Source organism: Podarcis erhardii, assembly GCF_964252035.2.
Source record: "Podarcis erhardii genome assembly, chromosome: 6".
NCBI classification, from domain to species: Eukaryota; Metazoa; Chordata; class Lepidosauria; order Squamata; family Lacertidae; genus Podarcis; species Podarcis erhardii.
The window spans coordinates 56,299,004-56,317,104 of record NC_138510.1 but is presented as its reverse complement, the minus strand read 5'-3'; the positions used below and the strand labels follow the sequence as shown (position 1 = coordinate 56,317,104).

At 40.6% G+C, this 18,101-nt stretch overlaps 1 protein-coding gene across 4 annotated transcripts in view; it reads right to left on the bottom strand.

Annotated features, from left to right (window-relative positions):
• ELAVL4 (ELAV like RNA binding protein 4) overlaps positions 1-14,456 on the bottom strand; it is a 94,234-nt gene extending 79,778 nt beyond the window's left edge. For 2 of the 4 annotated variants that reach the window (XM_081868285.1, XM_081868287.1), the window contains exon 1: positions 221-352. In XM_081868285.1, coding sequence (XP_081724411.1) covers positions 221-337 — 117 coding nt within the window. In that variant the 5' untranslated portion in view covers positions 338-352. Of the gene's footprint in view, positions 1-220; positions 353-690; positions 931-14,180 lie in introns of those variants that run through there. The other 2 variants (XM_081868286.1, XM_081868289.1) reach the window with 2 other exon arrangements.
• Positions 14,457-18,101: the final 3,645 nt, after the last annotated feature.

Sequence of the window (18,101 nt, the reverse complement as noted above, 5' to 3'; positions counted from 1 at the left end):
GCTGACCAGTGCATCACCAGCAGTGACACAATTTGTAAAGCATCAAAATTTTCAATAAAGTCTCTCACCCATAAACTGAGAGAAGCCTCCAAGTGGAGATGCTATTTTGATGAAACCCCCTTTACCTCCCCCTCCCCCAAAAAACTTGACTCAAAATGCAGCTAATCCATTTTCAAAATGAAACCACACGAGTCCTTTTGCCCTCCCTCTTCTTCCTTACCATAAATGAGCAGTTTCTTGACTCATTAATGACAGTTTCCCTTAAAAGAAGTGATCTCATAGCACTGTGTCCCTCTCCACCATGCATGCATCCCAAAGGTTGCGGGTATCTTAGCATCAGGAACCGCCAGCAAGCTTTCTCATACAGAGTCCAGATGGACTATACTAGAAGCCAATTCAGCGTTAATAACTACCTACACTGTGCAGTTAAGAAGGCTTGCGTGGCATAATGTCCTAGGCAACAGCAGCTGATTAAAACCACAAATAAAAGAGAATCCTGTTATCCAAAATGATTGATGGGAGGTGTTGTTTAAAAAAAAGAAAAAAGAAAAATAAAGCGAAGGATTTCTATTCCCCCCCCCCTTTTTTCCCCTTTTAAATCTCTCACTTTTGAGGATGGAATCTTTTCTAAACATATGGAGAAGAATAAGAAAAACCAAACACTGCCCAGAAGATGTGACAAAATATTACCTCATTATTTAACAAAGCAGCACTAAGCGTCCTGGTGATTTCAAACATCTTGCCACAGATTTTGGTTTTAGAGAAACGGAAAAGAGAATCCTTTGCAAATCCAGTCCTCTATCAGCACAGGGGAAGTCAAATTTCCTGCACACAACAATGTTTTCTCCCTAGATTTAACACATTAAAACACCTAGTCAGTGAGCTGCATTTTCCCTCTTCGCATACAGAGCAGACTCACTTCTGTAACATGTACTGCTCTCTTTTGCCTGCTACTCCAAAGCATGGTTGTTACTTAAACTGTTCTTTAAAGTAACAGTTCACTCTCTAGCCACCAGGTGGGCAGCGTGGAATGAATCAAAATGAACATCTTGAGATTGCAACTGAACAGCTCCTAACTGTGGCTCCTTAAACAAATAAAATGCCAAGTATTTATAAGGGACAAAGGTGTGGCTTGCATGATTGTATCATCTGCTTTGTCAAAGAATCATGCACAGCTTTTGTGTGGGTGGGTGGGTGGGGGGAAATGAGTGATTTCAAAAATTACTTACCAGGGTCCCCCCCCATAAGAAAACAAGGCATCTTAAATGAAAAGCCCTAATTACCACTTTTGAAAGGGTTTAGTAAAATGTTCATTAAACTTCAGCACTGTCCCCTTTGCTCAGTTTAGCGGAATTCTACAACAATCCCATTTAACTCTTCTAGTTGTTTGGAATACAGTAACCCTGCAATTTATGTGCATTTTACCTTGTGTGCATTCAGCTGTACATGGTTGGTAAATAAATGAATAAATAAATAAATAAATAAATAGGGAGGGAGCGGAAAGGGGGTGGACTTCCAGGAAAACAGACTTTGGCAATCCACCCACCATTGAATCCAATGTATTTTGACTACAAACGATTTTGGCTTTAGATGCAATCGCTGGAACATGACCCCCACGTAAATTGCAGGTTTAGTGTAATGTTTGGATGAAAAATTTACAATGCCTACAGAAAAGCTGAGCATCCTAGCTTTTATGCCACTTGCAAGTTCTTGCTTGATGTTTATAGTCCTTGTGACTGAACGGATAAGCTAAAAGTGATGATTAAAAAGCACCCTTGATTTTAGGTTGTGGTACTGGGAACAAAACAGTACCTTTTCTAAACAACCGCAAGGCCCCGTTCAGCTATCTACAATTCAGATTTGTGTATGACATTTCATGGAGAATATAAAGAAGATACAGAAGACTCCACGGATACTATATTTATTAGTAGCAGTAGTTGTAGTAGGAGCAGTAGTAGTACTACTCCATAAAGTTTAAAAGGACTGCTCTCCGTCCCAAGGAGCTTAAAATCTAAACATGAGCTCAGAAAGACAGCAGATGGAATGAAGAGATATTGAGAATATATGTTCATTCAGTTGCATATACTTCACCTTAGGCTGTGTACACATGCAACCCATTTGTGCAACCTTACCACTAATCAAGTTACCTCCATTATAAAAACTATCCCCATTTTCTCCTATTTTCTGCCTCTGGAAAACCAGCAACACAATGGCAATCTAAATTGGGCTACTGCTCTTTTCTCAATACTAATAAATCTACTCAGGTGACTTCGATTTTGAAAGCCTAAATATGAAGGTACAGAACATTGAAATCCAGGTATATAAAAGGCTGCATGCAATTAGAACAACTTTCACTTGTGCAAGAGGATGCTCACTCACTCTTCCTGCCCCTGAGCCCCCCCCCCCACTCACTCTCTTCACACTCACCAGAGCAGATTTGGTGGTAGGGATGGATACCTGGGAGAAGGCCAAGTTCCACTGTGCAAGCAAATTTAACTCCCCTCACATAGTGACTTACTTAGATTCAACGCAGAGAATTCCAGACTCAACTGTGGTGGTTGAAGAATGTGTCTCCTAATGTTATCAAAATGGAGTGCAGTTTCCTTTGAGAGGCATACCCTCACCTGACACAATTAGTATTTCCCAATGAAATAAATGATGATCCCAATCATTTTTTCTTCACATAAACATCACATTTCTTCCTGCCTGCTGTTACTATTTCCCCATATTTACATTGAAAATAAATATATCCCTTTTCCAAGGAAGTATTGGTATACACATTTTCTTCTGTTCAATTAGGTCCCTCTGTTAATCTCCCAAACATTAATTTTAAAGTGTAACTTCAAAGCATAATTACTGTTTTGAATAAAATATTCATGGCTTCCTAGATTTTCAAGATTTTTATTATCCTGTTTGTTAAGAGCACTGTTTTATAATGGAGCCAAACAGCAAAGGGAAAGTGGAGGTGAGCAGACATAAGACACATTTTTAAGAAGCCGAAATCCCCAGAGCGAAACGCAGCCAATCAATATCAAACAACTGACATACCACCATATGCCGTACGGCACACCAGACCAATGTGACTGAAACAGATCTCCAACAAAAAGAGCAGTACTCTCATTTTCAATCTATTAGTGAGGGAAGAAAGCTTTCATGTGCAAGGAGTCAACACTACAGATCAGAATACGACTACACACCTTTCTCAAACCCAATTCAGATGTTATACGGACCCATCAAATAGATCCTCAGCTTCAAAATATGCAGGCAAGTATGTGAACACACCTAAGGCGGGGGAAGGAAGGAATGTGTCAAATGCCATACTGTACCCCATTATGAAATAGAAATCCTGTTAAGATTCCAAGCTAATTGTAAGTTATTTTAAAGATGCACTGAAAACTATGAAAACCACTTTGAAACGACAAAATTATGCAGCAACCACATAAACTAGTACAGTGGACACTCGGGTTGTGAACGTGATCCGTGCTGGAGGCACGTTCGCAACTCGCAGTGCCACGTCTGCGCACGCGCGGGTTGCAATTCAGCACTTCTGCGCATGCGCAAAGCGTGATTTAGTGCTTCTGTGCCGAAACCCGGAAGTAACCTGTTCCAGTACTTCCAGGTTTGGTGCAGTGCGCAACTCAAAAACACGCAACCTGAAGCGTCTGTAACCTGAGGTGTGACTGTACAGTGGTACCTCCAGTTGCGGAAGAAGAGGAGGAGTTTGGACTTGATATCCCGCCTTTCACGCCCCTTAAGGAGTCTCAAAGCGGCTCACAATCTCCTTGCTCTTTCTCCCCCAGAAAGGGATCCGTTCAGGAGCTCCTGTTGGATCCCAAAGTTTCTGCAACCGGAGGGACTGCTTCTGCGCATGCAGCGGTAGAGCACTTCTGCGCATGTGCGCATGGCGAAACCTGGAAAAATACTTCCAGGTTTGCCACGTTCGCATCCTGAAGGATACGCAAACGGAGGTGTGCATATCCAGAGGTACCACTGTACAATTAACGGACACTACTACAGAGCAGTCATTTGGAAGAGAAATATTTTTTAAGGCAATGATCTAGGTACAAAAAGTGGCTCAGAGGACCTCTTATGTAACCAAAGATTGTGACATAACACTATTAAAGCTTTAATTGTATAGTAAAGAGGCCTTTGAAGAAATTCTGCAACTTCCCTGCATCTCTGTTCCTCAGGAGTTCCAAGCTGGTTCTGCTCTAAATCTGGGACTCACACTCACATAACAGGACATAAAACTCAAATGGGAAGTCTTTTTCAAAACCCCTGAGAAGGACGAGCCTTTACCCACGTGGAAACAATACCATTTGGGTCAGAAGAAAGCAAGCAAGCAAGCAAGCAAGCAAGCAAGCAAGCAAGCTCTGATTTTCTTTTATCCTCCATTTATTGAAGTCGTTTTTATTCCGCCTTGAATAATAATTCTTTTCAAAGGCAGCTTACACAATTAAAACAATGGAACAGTAATAAAACTACGATTAAAACTGTATCGAGTAAAAATAATAAAGAAATCAACCACATATATCAACATTAAAAATTTATAGAGTCAATCACAAGTCACTCATTAAAAACCTTATGAAATAAATATGTTGCCAGAGCCCTTCAAATGAAGAAGATAGTGGGCGTGGTAGATCTCCCTAAAAAGGGAATTCCTAAGCTGACCTTCCTTTCTCCACCTCCCCTCCCCGAGTATAAACATTTCACATTTTCAAACCAAGAGGTTTCTTAGAATATTCTAGCAATGAAAGACAATTGACATTAACTGTAGAAAAACTAGCAGCACAGAGATCTATGCTGCCATATGCTACTAACTTCCAATGGAACATATTCCAATCCAGAAACAGATCTATGGTTCTCCCCACCTGGCACTTCCCCTCACGTTTTTAAAGGATTCATCAATGCAACAAGCGCTCTCTCTTAATATCACGTCGTGCTTTGTTTACCTGTATCTAGAGACACCCTGCTCTGTTCAGATAAAACTTAATTGTTCTTCTGACACTGGACAATAAGGGACCTTTAAACTACCCTAATAAACTAGCAGTGCTTTGTTTTTAGAGTTGTTTCGAAACAAAAACAATTGCACCAGATTACCTGTTCCTACACTGCACCGGGCGAAAAATGCGGTATTTTTAAAATCCTGCCAATTTATAGTATGACAAGCATTAAGGAAATAAACATATACTTTAGGCGAGGCAATCCTGACTGGCAGATTCACGGGCAGGAGGGGGTTAGGAAGAAAAACAGCTGCTGGCAGAAAACCTTTGCTAGCAGAGGAGTCTATCAGGTACGAAAGAGCAAGACCTACTCACAGATAGGTCTGCAGGACAGATTTACTGCTGGCTTTCCTTTCACTGGGGCTTCCTAGTGTTAGGCCTTGAAACAGGCCTTTCCAGAAAAGGGATAGGATCCCTTGGATCCAAGGCCCCTTCATTCATTGCAGAAGCCCTAGGATAAGGTTCCTCCCTCTACAACACCTTGGAGTTGGCATAAAAAATAATGCCTGCCCCCACACCACTGGAGCCAATGTGGGAGGGGAATTAAAGAAAGAAAAATCAGCATAAAAGGAAGTTAGAGGACATTATCCCAGAGGCCAATTTTTAGTTGCTGTTTTTAAATTAGGTCTCACTGTTCTAAAAAACAGTGAAAAAATTAAAAATAATTCAGTAATCCCAGGAAAATCCCATTTCAATTACACTCACATATATTACTACAAATCCTACTAAATGTGAGCCATTCTAGTCTGATCCTGAATTACTGAGTTGCGTATAGCATGTAGTGATTTTAGCTCTAGTGAAGGGAAATTTGGAATGTTCATTTACACAATCCAACTGACTAAATTATAATCCTAAACAGTGACGTGGACTTTTAAGAACAATTTGAAACGGAAAATGTTATGATTTACATAATGATCTAATTTAAAATATTTATTTTATCTGTCAACAAAGCAAAAAAGCTCAGTCAGTAGGGCTATGAGGCTCTTAATCTCAGGGTCGTGGGTTTGAGCCCCACATTGGGCAGAGGATTCCTGCATCGCAGGAGGTTGGACTAGATGACCCTCAGGCCCCTTCCAACTCTACCATTCTGATTCCATGAACTTTGCAACTGCCACATATTTGTCAGCAACTGGCATCCATTTTCCACAAAACAAAGCACTGGAAGAAGGATCCACTCCACATCACTGAAAAATTCAAAAATAGCAAAACAGCAAATACAGTGGTACATCAGGTTAAATACGCTTCAGGTTACATACGCTTCAGGTTACAGACTCCGCTAACCCAGAAATAGTGCTTCAGGTTAAGAACTTCGCTTCAGGATGAGAACAGAAATCGTGTTCTGGCAGCGCATCGGCACCAGGAGGCCCCATTAGCTAAAATGGTGCTTCAGATTAGGAACAGTTTCAGGTTAAGAACGGACCTCCGGAACGAATTAAGTACTTAACCTGAGGTACCACTGTATAACAACAGGAATTAGAAATGAATTCACCATAATTTCATTCCAGTTACAGTCATACCTTGGGAGGAATACGCTTCGGGTTAGGCATTTTCGGGTTGCGCTCCGCGGCAACCTGGAAGTAACAGAGTGCGTTACTTCCGTGTTTCGCGTGCGCGCATGTGCAGACCGTCAAAATGACGCCACACGCATGCGCAGTAGCGCCAAAACGTGACCCGCGCACGCGCAGACACTGATTACGTTCGCTTCGGAATGCGAACAGGGCTTCAGAACGGTACCACTGTACTCAGCAACTCCTTTTTTAAAACAGTTATCCTTTTATTTACATTATCACTACAGTCAAACCTCCGTTTATGTAACCCTCTGGTTACATAAACTTTGGGATGTGCGCACGAAAACCTGGAAGTACTTTACCGGGTTTCGCTGCGCATGCGCAGAAGCAGTCCTCAGGTTGCGGAAACCTCGGGATCCGACCCGACCTCCGTAACGGATCCCGTCTGCAGCTGGAGGTACCACTGTATACAACAATCTTGTTCAAAAAACTTAAAATCAAAGTTGTAAAAAACTTGCTTTAAGTCGTTCTTTCTAGGAAACACATACATTTGTTGCGCAGGTCCTCAGGCATGCGAAAACTGGTATGTATGTTTTCAGTGCCTTTATATTCCTACCACCATCTGAATAATAGAAGGGATCTATATGCTATTGAATGATCTTGTCTTCAAATATTTACAAGTAATCCAATAAAAATAATTTCCAAGTAAAGCTTTGAATTTCTTATAATACATTTTTATACCACTTTAAATGTGCTTCATTGATTTTTCCTAGTCTAATATTTCAGATCAACTACTTCTGGCTATTGGGGAAAAATGAGATATTTATACAGCACATAAAAAACAAAGATGGCATACTTTTTTAGTTTTGTTTGCTAAGGCTTCAATAGTACACACATGTAATAGGAATAAGTTCCATGGTGCTGAATGGGACATACTTCTGAATAGACATGCATAGGGTTGCACTGCCTGCTTAACTTCATTACATGTTAAATCAGATCTCAATCTATTTACTGTAAAACTGTATTAGCATCTTTATTTGCTGTCTCCTACATTTTTAAACTTTGTTTTCAATCATTTTATGGTTTTGTTTTTTACTGTTTGTCAGGGAACTGCCATCGGAGCCAAGGATGATGGTAAGGCTCCCCAATGACGCTGGAGAGGGAACCAGCAAGGAGAGAGGGGGAGCTTCCGCTGGGGAAGGAAATAGACGTGACGCCAGGGAGAAAGGGGAGGCTGAGGGAGCTTCGGAGGGAAGGCTCCGGGACTGTTCCAGCGAGACCAGCGGGGAGAGCACAGGACCTCCCCTTGGGATGCCCACTCTGCGCAGAAAGCTTCCACGCAGGGAGGCTAGGCGGAGACTTGGTGTCAAAGAACTTTTATGTTGGAGGAAATTCAGGAAACACCCACTGACGGATCCTGCCAGTGACTGAGACAGCCACCTAGTACAGGCTGTCCAGCCAGGGGAAAGTTTTAACCAAACTACTCAGCTTGGAGCAGTTTGCCCCTTACGCACAAGCAACCCCAATCCCCATTACACTGTTATTTGATGTAAGTGCTTATGAATGTCTCCTTTGAGACAAAATGTGCGCTATAATTAATATAAATGAATTAGAGAAAATGAAAACTTTCCAGTTCCAGTATTTTCTGGAAAACTTTCAAAGCTAGAAAAAAGCATGTTTGATGCAAAGTCCCATGAAAACAACCAATCTCAACTACTGTATGTGATAAATGCACACGTGGAGAGGAGGCAACTGCAAAGTGTGGATATCTCAAACTCTGGATTATGGTACCACAATAAATCTCCTGACTTTTTAAGAGAAGTAACAGAGGCACAAACCACCAAAAGCCATACAAAGATTACTTTTAGGCCATATTTTTAAACATGTTTTATTTTGTGAACCACCCTGAGATCTACAGGTATAGGGTGGTATACTACCGTATTGGCCCGAATATAAGCCGCACCAGAATATAAGACTCACCTTTAAAATTGAAAGGGGGGGGGAGAGAATATAAGCCACTCACTTCCTTGCTACTCCTGGCTGCATACTGGGGGGGGGGGGGGGCATGCTGTGTTACTGGTGGCCTTTCCCCTTCCTCGCTCTCTCTCCCTTCCCAGCCTTGCTGGCCTTTGGTGGACCACTTAATGGGGGGGGGGTTGCTGCCATAGCAACTGTAATGCACTGTACTAGATATTGTGTGATTCTTAATTGCATTTTATTGCTTCTTTTATTCCTTATATTCTATTGTATTGCATGACAATTTGCATTCCCTCGAGTGTTATAAGATTGAGAGGTCAGTCTGGATAACATCCATGTGTCCCTTCCAGGACTGTGATGCTGTATTGCATGACAATTTGCATTCCCTCGAGTGTTATAAGATTGAGAGGTCAGTCTGGATAACATCCATGTGTCCCTTCCAGGACTGTGATGCTGTATTGCATGACAATTTGCATTCCCTCGAGTGTTATAAGATTGAGAGGTCAGTCTGGATAACATCCATGTGTCCCTTCCAGGACTGTGATGCTGTGTCCATGATGTTTGGAATCTAACAGAAGCTTATGAAGTGCATGAGAAAAACGACTAGGGAAGAACAAAGCAGCCACAATCTGCTCTCCTGCACGCCCACTGCTAAGCCATGATTTAACATGCAAACTAAGCCTCAGTTTAATTTTGGTCAAATAAATATATTGGGCTAAATCCAATAACCAATCTGTCTGTAACCTGAAGCGTATGTAACCTGAAGCATATGTAACCCGAGGTACCACTGTACTTCTAAACGTACTTACTTTCATAAGAGAAGCCTGTAGAAAAAACAGAAATAACTCAATAGCCTTTAATTCAATTTTTAAATACATGATACTCATATAAACACAACAGCTCCGTTTCACCTTTTAGAAGAAAACTGCAAAATATTTTGCATAGAACTGTGGCGAAGGTAAGTAATCCAGAAGACTAACAGCTTGCCTCTGAGCAGCAAGGGAAGTTAAAGCTTTTTTTCAGGGTTGTTATTCTGAGGCCTTCCATCCTTACTTTATCTGGCTGCAGAGGTTGCAATCCCAGGGTTATCATGAATTAGCACCTGTCTACATACACAAGGGTGTTTCAGCCACACTTCCTCTCTAACGTTCTTGGGTCATTGGCTTCACATTTTATAGTACTGTACAAGCAAGGTATTAATTAACACTTGCTCTGTATGCACTTATCCTGTAACATATGAAAAAGTCACATACCTCATATTATGAGAAAAATGTGGAAAAACTTAGAAATGTAGCCACGCCACATGTTAGAGTCGAAGTGGGCATGAATGACTTTAAACACCCTGAAAAAAAAACTTCTAGAAACTCCAGTCCTGGGGATTACTTTCAGACACAAATGCTCTTAAAAGCATTGCAGAAGAGACCGGATGGAGCAGCAATGGAAACACTAACTTTGCTGAAGTGTATGACAAAGTGAGGAACTGATCTTGGGAGGAACTGATTGATGATCCACTTTCAACTCATGTCAACTTTAGTCCCTGAATGTCCAAATAAGTCAGAGATTCAGTGAATGCACTCAATCTGACCTCTGAATTTTTTTTTAAGGAAATCAACTACAAAGAGAAAGGAGAGCTCCAATTCTCTTACAGATAGGTAGCCGTGTTGGTCTGCCATAGTCAAAACAAAAAATTCCTTCCAGTAGCACCTTAAAGACCAACTAAGTTAGTTCTAGGTATGAGCTTTCGTGTGCATGCACACTTCTTCAGATACACTGAAACAGAAGTCACCAGACCCTTCTATATAGTGAGAAGGTGGGGAGGGGTATTACTCAGAAGGGTGGTGGGAATGGGTGATTGGCAGATAGCTGTGATGAGCCTGTTGACGACTCTTAACGACTGTATCTGAAGAAGTGTGCATGCACACGAAAGCTCATACCTAGAACTAACTTAGTTGGTTTTTAAGGTGCTACTGGAAGGAATTTTTTTAATTTGTTTTGACTGCAATAGGTCTTACAGGAAAAAGCAAGGGGTGAGAAGGTGAAAAATGGCTTTGTCATGTATAATGAGATAAGAATCCAATGTCTTTGTTCAGACCAGGTCTCTCCATGGTTTTAAGTTCCAATTCTCTGTCCGCTTTAATTTTTATTGCAAAATCAGAATGTTTTACAAACATCATCATCAACATTTTATTATAGCAAATATGAGAAACAAACTTGGGTGTCTCCATGGATATGTTTTTCTGAGTCCTCTATGGACTCAGTTCTGTCTACTTTCCAAGGCACACTGGGGAACAAAATCTAGTCTACTGTATAAAACAAGTAAGTTTCAGATAAGAAGTCAGCCTCTATGTTTTTATCCAATCTCATTCTCCCTCCTCAGACATTCAAAAAGAATGTGGAAGGGCTCAAACTGAGGAAGGAGATGTACACACTGCCACTGTTCCTGCACATGGCAGACACGCCTGCTCCATGCTCTACCTTCCTATGTTGAGCTTCTAAACAGGTTCAGCTAAACACACTCGGTAGCTTCCCCAAGATCTGAAACCCTATGCTCTAAGTGTTTCATATTGTGAAAAGCCTTTCTGCTTCATTTGGGGAGGCTGAGAGTGGAACAGGTACCTATGGTTTGAGCCCCATAAGACTACAGATATTCTCAAAAGTGTTATGGGTTAAAACATTTGAAGAGAAATTTAAATGTGCAAATTTTATACAAAAATTCATGGTAAATAGCATGAAGAAAGTGAAATTATTCATCACTTATTGTAATACCAGAGCTAAGATCACCTAATAACACTGACTGAAATCTAGCAACAGCTTTAAATTATGAGAACTAAATGGAACGTTACGTTCGGAGGCAGTATAGTTCTCAGTACCTGATCCTCAGGACATATAGGGAATGGTCATTGCCAACATGCCCTGCTTTGGCGCTAACTCCCTGCCTATTAACATTTGGCAAACACCTTATTATCTTGCTTTAGATGCCAGCTAAAAACTTTATTTTTTCAAGTAGCCTGGGACATATAATTTAGTTAAGCATACTTATTTTTAAATTCTGCAGATTTTATATGTGTAGTATTGAAAAATATTTTCCTGTTTTATTAAATTTTCATTATAAGTACGTTCCATATATATATATATACGGTTTATAACATTTCCTAAATTAAAATATTAAGGTGAGGAACCTGAGGCCATCCCAATGTTCTTTAAGTCCAAATCCCATCATAAGAGACAACTTTGGGATTGGATATTCTGGACCGAACCCAGAAGGGATTTTCATTTAATTAGGAAATCCAGATTCTTACCATGGCTCTCATTTCTGAAAACAGCATTTCAGAGCATATTATTTGACCCAACTCATCCCTGGTGCCTTAAGAAACGCCTTTATAGAGCTAAGATTCAAGGTGATGCCCATAGCGGTCTTGGATAGCTGCTATCATAGGGTTCCATTTGACAGACTCAGCATATGTGGTCAACCAAAGGTGGAAGACATCAATACCTTATATGTTAATCTGCCCTTTGTATAGGGATTGAAGAGATTGATTCCTGAAACTTTTGCTAATTCCTGGAAGCAGGTTTACTATATCAGAAATGGTTTACTTTCTTTTGAGTGACACTTACAGATTTGTGACACATAAAGTGACTGTAAGAAATATAAGAAAGGGAGAGACAGACAATATTGCAATAAGTTGCATTGGAGATTTGGAGGTCTAACTGAAAGTAAGATAGGTATGAGCTAGCACATTACACTAATGAACTCTTGACTCCCTTTCCTTAAATCCTTGATGCCTTCTATTAGGTCATTGGTGTATGCTGTATGTTATGGTTTGTAGTTTGGCAAATTGTAATGAAATTGTTATTGCCTTTGGCTAATAAAATAAATTCTTTGGTTGGTTGCTATCTAGGGTAATTTGTCTTACCACAGTCCAAAAATGAATGCTGCCATATCACAGACTGATCTAATCCAGTAGTTCCAGTTACAGATAGGTAGCCGTGTTGGTCTGCCATAGTCAAAACAAAACAAATTCCTTCCAGTAGCACCTTAAAGACCAACTAAGTCAGTTCTTGGTATGAGCTTTCGTGTGCATGCATGAAAGTGCATGCATACACTTCCAGTGTATCTGAAGAAGTGTGCATGCACACGAAAGCTCATACCAAGAACTGACTTAGTTGGTCTTTAAGGTGCTACTGGAAGGAATTTGTTTTGTTTTGACTAATCCAGTAGGACAGTTCTTATGTGCTTAGGTATTATCAACAAAATGTTAAGGTTTCATTCCTCAGCTGATCCACGTACTGTACAGATATATCCAATAACATAAGTGTGGGTTCAGGTTTGCAGTGGAAACTCTCATCTACTTCTAATGAAAGCAGTACTCTCACTACTACTTTTAATCGGCAATTAGGGGTAACTAGAAAATTGTAAGCTTCCATTAAACTGCAATTTGCAAAAGGAAAAACACTTTGTATGGGAACATATTTTGTAAAAGTAGAAAAAAATATTTTGCAAATGTTTATAGAGCGTGTACGCAGCTGCCCTTTTTTATACAATTGACTTGCAAATTATCCTTCCTTTAGATGTGTTATCTGTAACATTTTTCTGCACCTTTTGTAAAGGGGGGAGGGGAAATAAGTAGCAGCTTCCAAATAAATATATATTCTTGGGAAACTGTCAATTGTGTTTTGATAGGTTTGTTGCTCTTTCATAGACAGAAGCTGTATGCCTTCAGCAGGTGAAGTTGTTCCCATCACTGCAACAAGGAGCAGCTCCATCAGTTGATTTCCGGTATGCAGCTTTTAAAGGCACTGAGAAATTGTCCATAAACAGCAGTCCCTGATATTACCATCTATATTGCATATACTAGAAAATATCTGACATATATTAATTTAGTGAACATTTTAAGGATCCTGTAATGCAGATCTTGCAGATGGGAGGCCGAGACAGCATTTCCATTTGCAAAGGCCCCTGAAGATGTGAGATTCTAATCTGCTCAAATTCTTAGCCACCACACTACACTGAGATTTTCATTATCCACCAGCATTGACAGAAACTTCAACAAAGCAAAAACCAGTGCTAAACTGAAGAGCAAGGGAGGAATGGAGACCACAGAACCATCTATACCCCAAGCAGCAAATGTGGAGATTTCAAATGCTATGTTGTGCAACAGCAATGCCTTTATTTTAAAAGGGGGAACGGGACTAACTAGGAAACGTCTCACAATTATTAAATAACACTTGGATTGAATTGTTTTCATATTTGATCTTGAAGTAAACTTTACACTGAATATTTCAGAGAGTTGTCTGAACTTCCCTCAGGACCTGGGAAACACTGATTTACTCAGAAGGCCAGAATCCCAAACACACTTCCAGTGGTCTAAGCCACATCGTGCAGTGGAGTTTACCTGAGAGTAAACATGCTCTCACTTTAATATTGTAATCCTACGCTTACTTTCCTTGAAGCAAGCCTCACTAAATTCAATTTACAGTTAGTTATAAACTTGAAATAAATCTTATATCCGCCTAGGGAGTAACCTCCACTGAATTCAAACGGGACTTACTTTTGAGTAAGATACTTATGCTAAGGTTATCTCCAAAAGCAAAGGAAATCGTCAGCATGGAGCCCCTTCTGCCCCTGGCAGAATTTTTTTTTGGGGGGGGGGGTCCCCGACCTACAAAAGGGGCTGTTCTAATCCGCAAATACCTGAGCGGATGAGCTCCTGGCCGCATTCTGATCCCGGCAGAATCGGCCCTGCTGCACGAGGCGTGGAGGGGTGGCCGTTACTTTGCCTTTCAGGCGCATTTTCCTCTCTTTTTCTTGGAGCAACGGCCAGGAGAAAGAAAGCGAGGGACGCGCTCTCCCGCCCAGGAGAAGGCAACCCGCCCTGGGAAGAAGAAGCTGAGCTCCGAAGCCTCGGCGTCTCAGCAGCAACGCCCGAGCACGACGGAACGCTCCTTCGAAGGCGGCAGAACTTTCCAAAGCGCGCCACGTGACGGCGGCGTGCCAGTAAAGGGCAACGCAACGTTCCACGCGCGCGCGGCTCGCCCAATGGGAACGCAGCGCTGAGCCTGGGGAAGCGGGAATCGCTAACACGAGGCAGAACAGGCGGGCTTTGCAAGCAGCTACGTATCTTCGGCAGGCGTTCCGAGCAATTGCTTTGGAGTTAGATTTCGCCTTGAGGGGGCTGGATGCAGCGCGGGGGCCTGTCTTTCTTTGTTTAGCTGGAACCAAAAGCCTACAGCAATATTATTGTTTTTTATTATTTATTAAATTTATATATTACTCTTCGCCCGAAGATCATAGGGTGCTTTGCAATATTAAAAAATGTTAGCAACAGCAACTACTGCCCCGTGTCCCATCGTGCCATTGCCACGCTCCTCAGAGACACGGTATGGGCATGGAACTAAGGGTGTGGACGGAAGAACATCGGTACCAATAAAGCAGGGAACTTATTTTGGCGAGGAGCCCAATCGGGGCGTGTTGTGAATTAACCCTGAAGGATCTACCAGAAAGCACGATCGGGGCAAAGCGGGTGGGAATGGGTGACTAGGGCTGCGCACTCAAGCAGACAGGATCTCGCGCAGGACAGTCCTGCGACCAAAGCCTAAACATACAACGCAATTCAGGGATTTCGCCCCCGTTGCTGCCACGTAGACCGGCGATTGTGCAGAACTCCCAAAGAAGGCCAGACATTTCCCGCGCTCCCCTGGCACCTTTACTCCTGCTTGTGCGCTAAGAGGGATGGGGGAGTTTTCAGGCCAATCCAGAGGCTTTGCTTATACGTTTCTATAAATACTAGAACGTGGCTGTTAGGGAGGAGCTCCTCATAACCGCAAAATACGAAATAAGCCCTTAAAATTCTCTCCCAGCAGCCGGAGCGCTTATATAGCACCGATGGGAGGGCTTTCACACATGCAAAACGCAGGGTTCTTGCATTTACAACAATTGGACAGATACTGTACTAGATAGTGGGGATAGAAAACGTTTGAATGTTATTAGAACTTGTGCATTTGGAAAACAACATCTTTGCATATGGCACTCAAGGTGTGTGCTCGCTTACTTGGGTAGCAAACGTCACTGAACACGCAGGAACTTATTTCTAACTAATTTTGCCCAAGTACATTTGGGCTTGTCAGAAAATGCACGTTAGAAGGTGATTAAAGCAAAACGTACCGAAGCCCCAGCTGTCAAGACAGCCTGTAATTCTAGCTCTTGTGTTTGAACAGAAAATATGGCTGCAATATACAGTATAGCCAGAACAAATAAGAATGGACAATATAAATATTTTCTTAAGTAAAGAAATGAAAAAAAATATATATAAATTACGTTTGGAAACAGGTTGCAGCCCTCAACTTTACCATGCAGAAACAAAATGCGATTCAAAGTTTCTGCAACAGAAGAACTCTCACAATCTTTTTATCTTCATTTGAAACCTATGAAAATAGTAAGAGTGGTGGATTCCCTACCCTTCTTCATTTTTCCTTAGACTTGCATATCTCTGCCCAACAATCAACAATATTGTAAAATGGAAAGTTGAGGTGTCAGAAGCTTAGGCCTACCCTAACAATTCCCAGAGAGTCTCGCTGGAACCAGAAGCATATACTGTACTAAAATACATGGCACCTATCCTATTAATATTTTCTTCTGAAGCCATTCTTTAGTTTTTCAACATTTACAAATACCGGTACCAGATACTCCTGTGATTTCAATGTCTTTAACAGAACTCTGCTAGTACAGTACAAGTGATCTCTGAATTGTCTCTGAATGCTAGAAAGTGGTAGAATTATCTCTACCAGTGTACCAATACTAAATTGCTACTTTGAGTGTTGCTATAATTCGTTTTAGTGGGGTTTCTATCACAAAGTGAAAATAATCTAACATTCATTAAGCTGTTTAAGATTACCACAGGAAATTTCAACATTGATCTGATCTGTCTGGATGGGATTAGGTGGCACTACTGACACTTGATTCTGTTAATTGACTTTCACACTGCTCTGTATTATCATTGAAACTAAGGAAGGTACTAAAGACATTTTTACTCCCTATGCCCTGTACTTGAACAAAGGCAGATTAGCATTGAATTACACTCAGTGTGTATAATATGAAAACCCATCTGTTTCTAATATTAGCATATGGAAGTCTGATCTCTGGCAAAATCTGTTCAGTCCAAATGGACTCAGCTTTATATATATATATATATATATATATATACACACACACACACACACACACACATATATATATACAGTATATATATATGTGTGTGTGTGTGTGTGAATAATCCTGGTTGCATATGATTTATATGATGATAAAATACAAAAACTTCCAATTCATTACGTAGGCTGTTTTCAGTTCATTAATAAACACTTAAATACAAAAATTGGATTGTTATTAATAATATGGTTCTGATTGCTTAAGTGTGTACAAATAAAATACTTGCTAAAAGTTTCTAACATATGCTGGGCTGTTCAGTCAGTTTGAAGGGAATGTTCATTTCCTCTAGCTCTGTGAGAACTTCTAATAACTTTTTAAATATACAAATACTCCCCAAAAGAAAGAAAGTGTCTAGAAGTGATATAAAGCATAATCTTTGTCACCAAAACTGATGAACAGTCATCATAAAGCAATCTAAAACAATACTAAAAATAAGAAAATGTAAAACGAGTTGTAAAAAACAAGTAAAAATATCAAGAATATCAACCGCCCATCACAACACCTTCCGGAACAGCCAGGTTTGTCCTGCTGAAGATACATCCCCAACCAATCACTGCTCTGCAGGAGAGAGCATCCCGCAAATATCAAAAAGGTATCAAGCCATCTGTTACAATATTGGAGTTGGGCTTTTAGTGTGATGACACCTGCCCTTTGGAACTCCCTCCCATTACATATCAGGCAGGTACCATCTCCGTAGTATTTTCAATGCCTGTTGAAGACTGCCCTTTCAACAAGTCGAGCTGTTTATCCCCGTTAACCTATGTTTATCCCAGTTAAGCTACGTTGCATTTTATTTTTTGTTAAATATGTAATGGTTTTAGCTGTTTGTATGTAAGCAGTTGTTTTACACATGTTTTAATTGTATTGTGAAATTGCTTTGAGATGTTCATAAGAAGTTGTTCATAACTTAAATAAATAAATAAATAAATAAATGACAAAACCCAACAGAGTTTGAGCTCACAAAATTGAGATGGGTGTTGATTGCCAGATGGGTGTTCCTCATGCATTCACATTTAATCAATTTAATCTTAATTCCATCATTTTGTGTGTGTGTTTTTTTAAAAAAACCTTGTTGGTAATTTCCTGTTTGCAATATCTTATTAAGCCCCTGAACCAAATATACTTCAGTGACCAAAGCATTTCAGCATGTGGGCACCACTGCTCTTAGCAGTTTTAATGACAGACATCATACAGACACAGAACACACATGCATCTTCCTATGTTTTAGGGTAAGTGAAACACAAATTTCAATGATATGTAATTTTGTATACATTCAGTGTGGTTAGGATTTTGGACAACACTTACTGCCATGAGTTTGATATTAAATTTCCAGTCTAAAACCATTCCCACTCATAGTGTGTCTCACATGTAGGAATCTGATAGTTACCATTTCCCCCAGCCTTTCAGCTG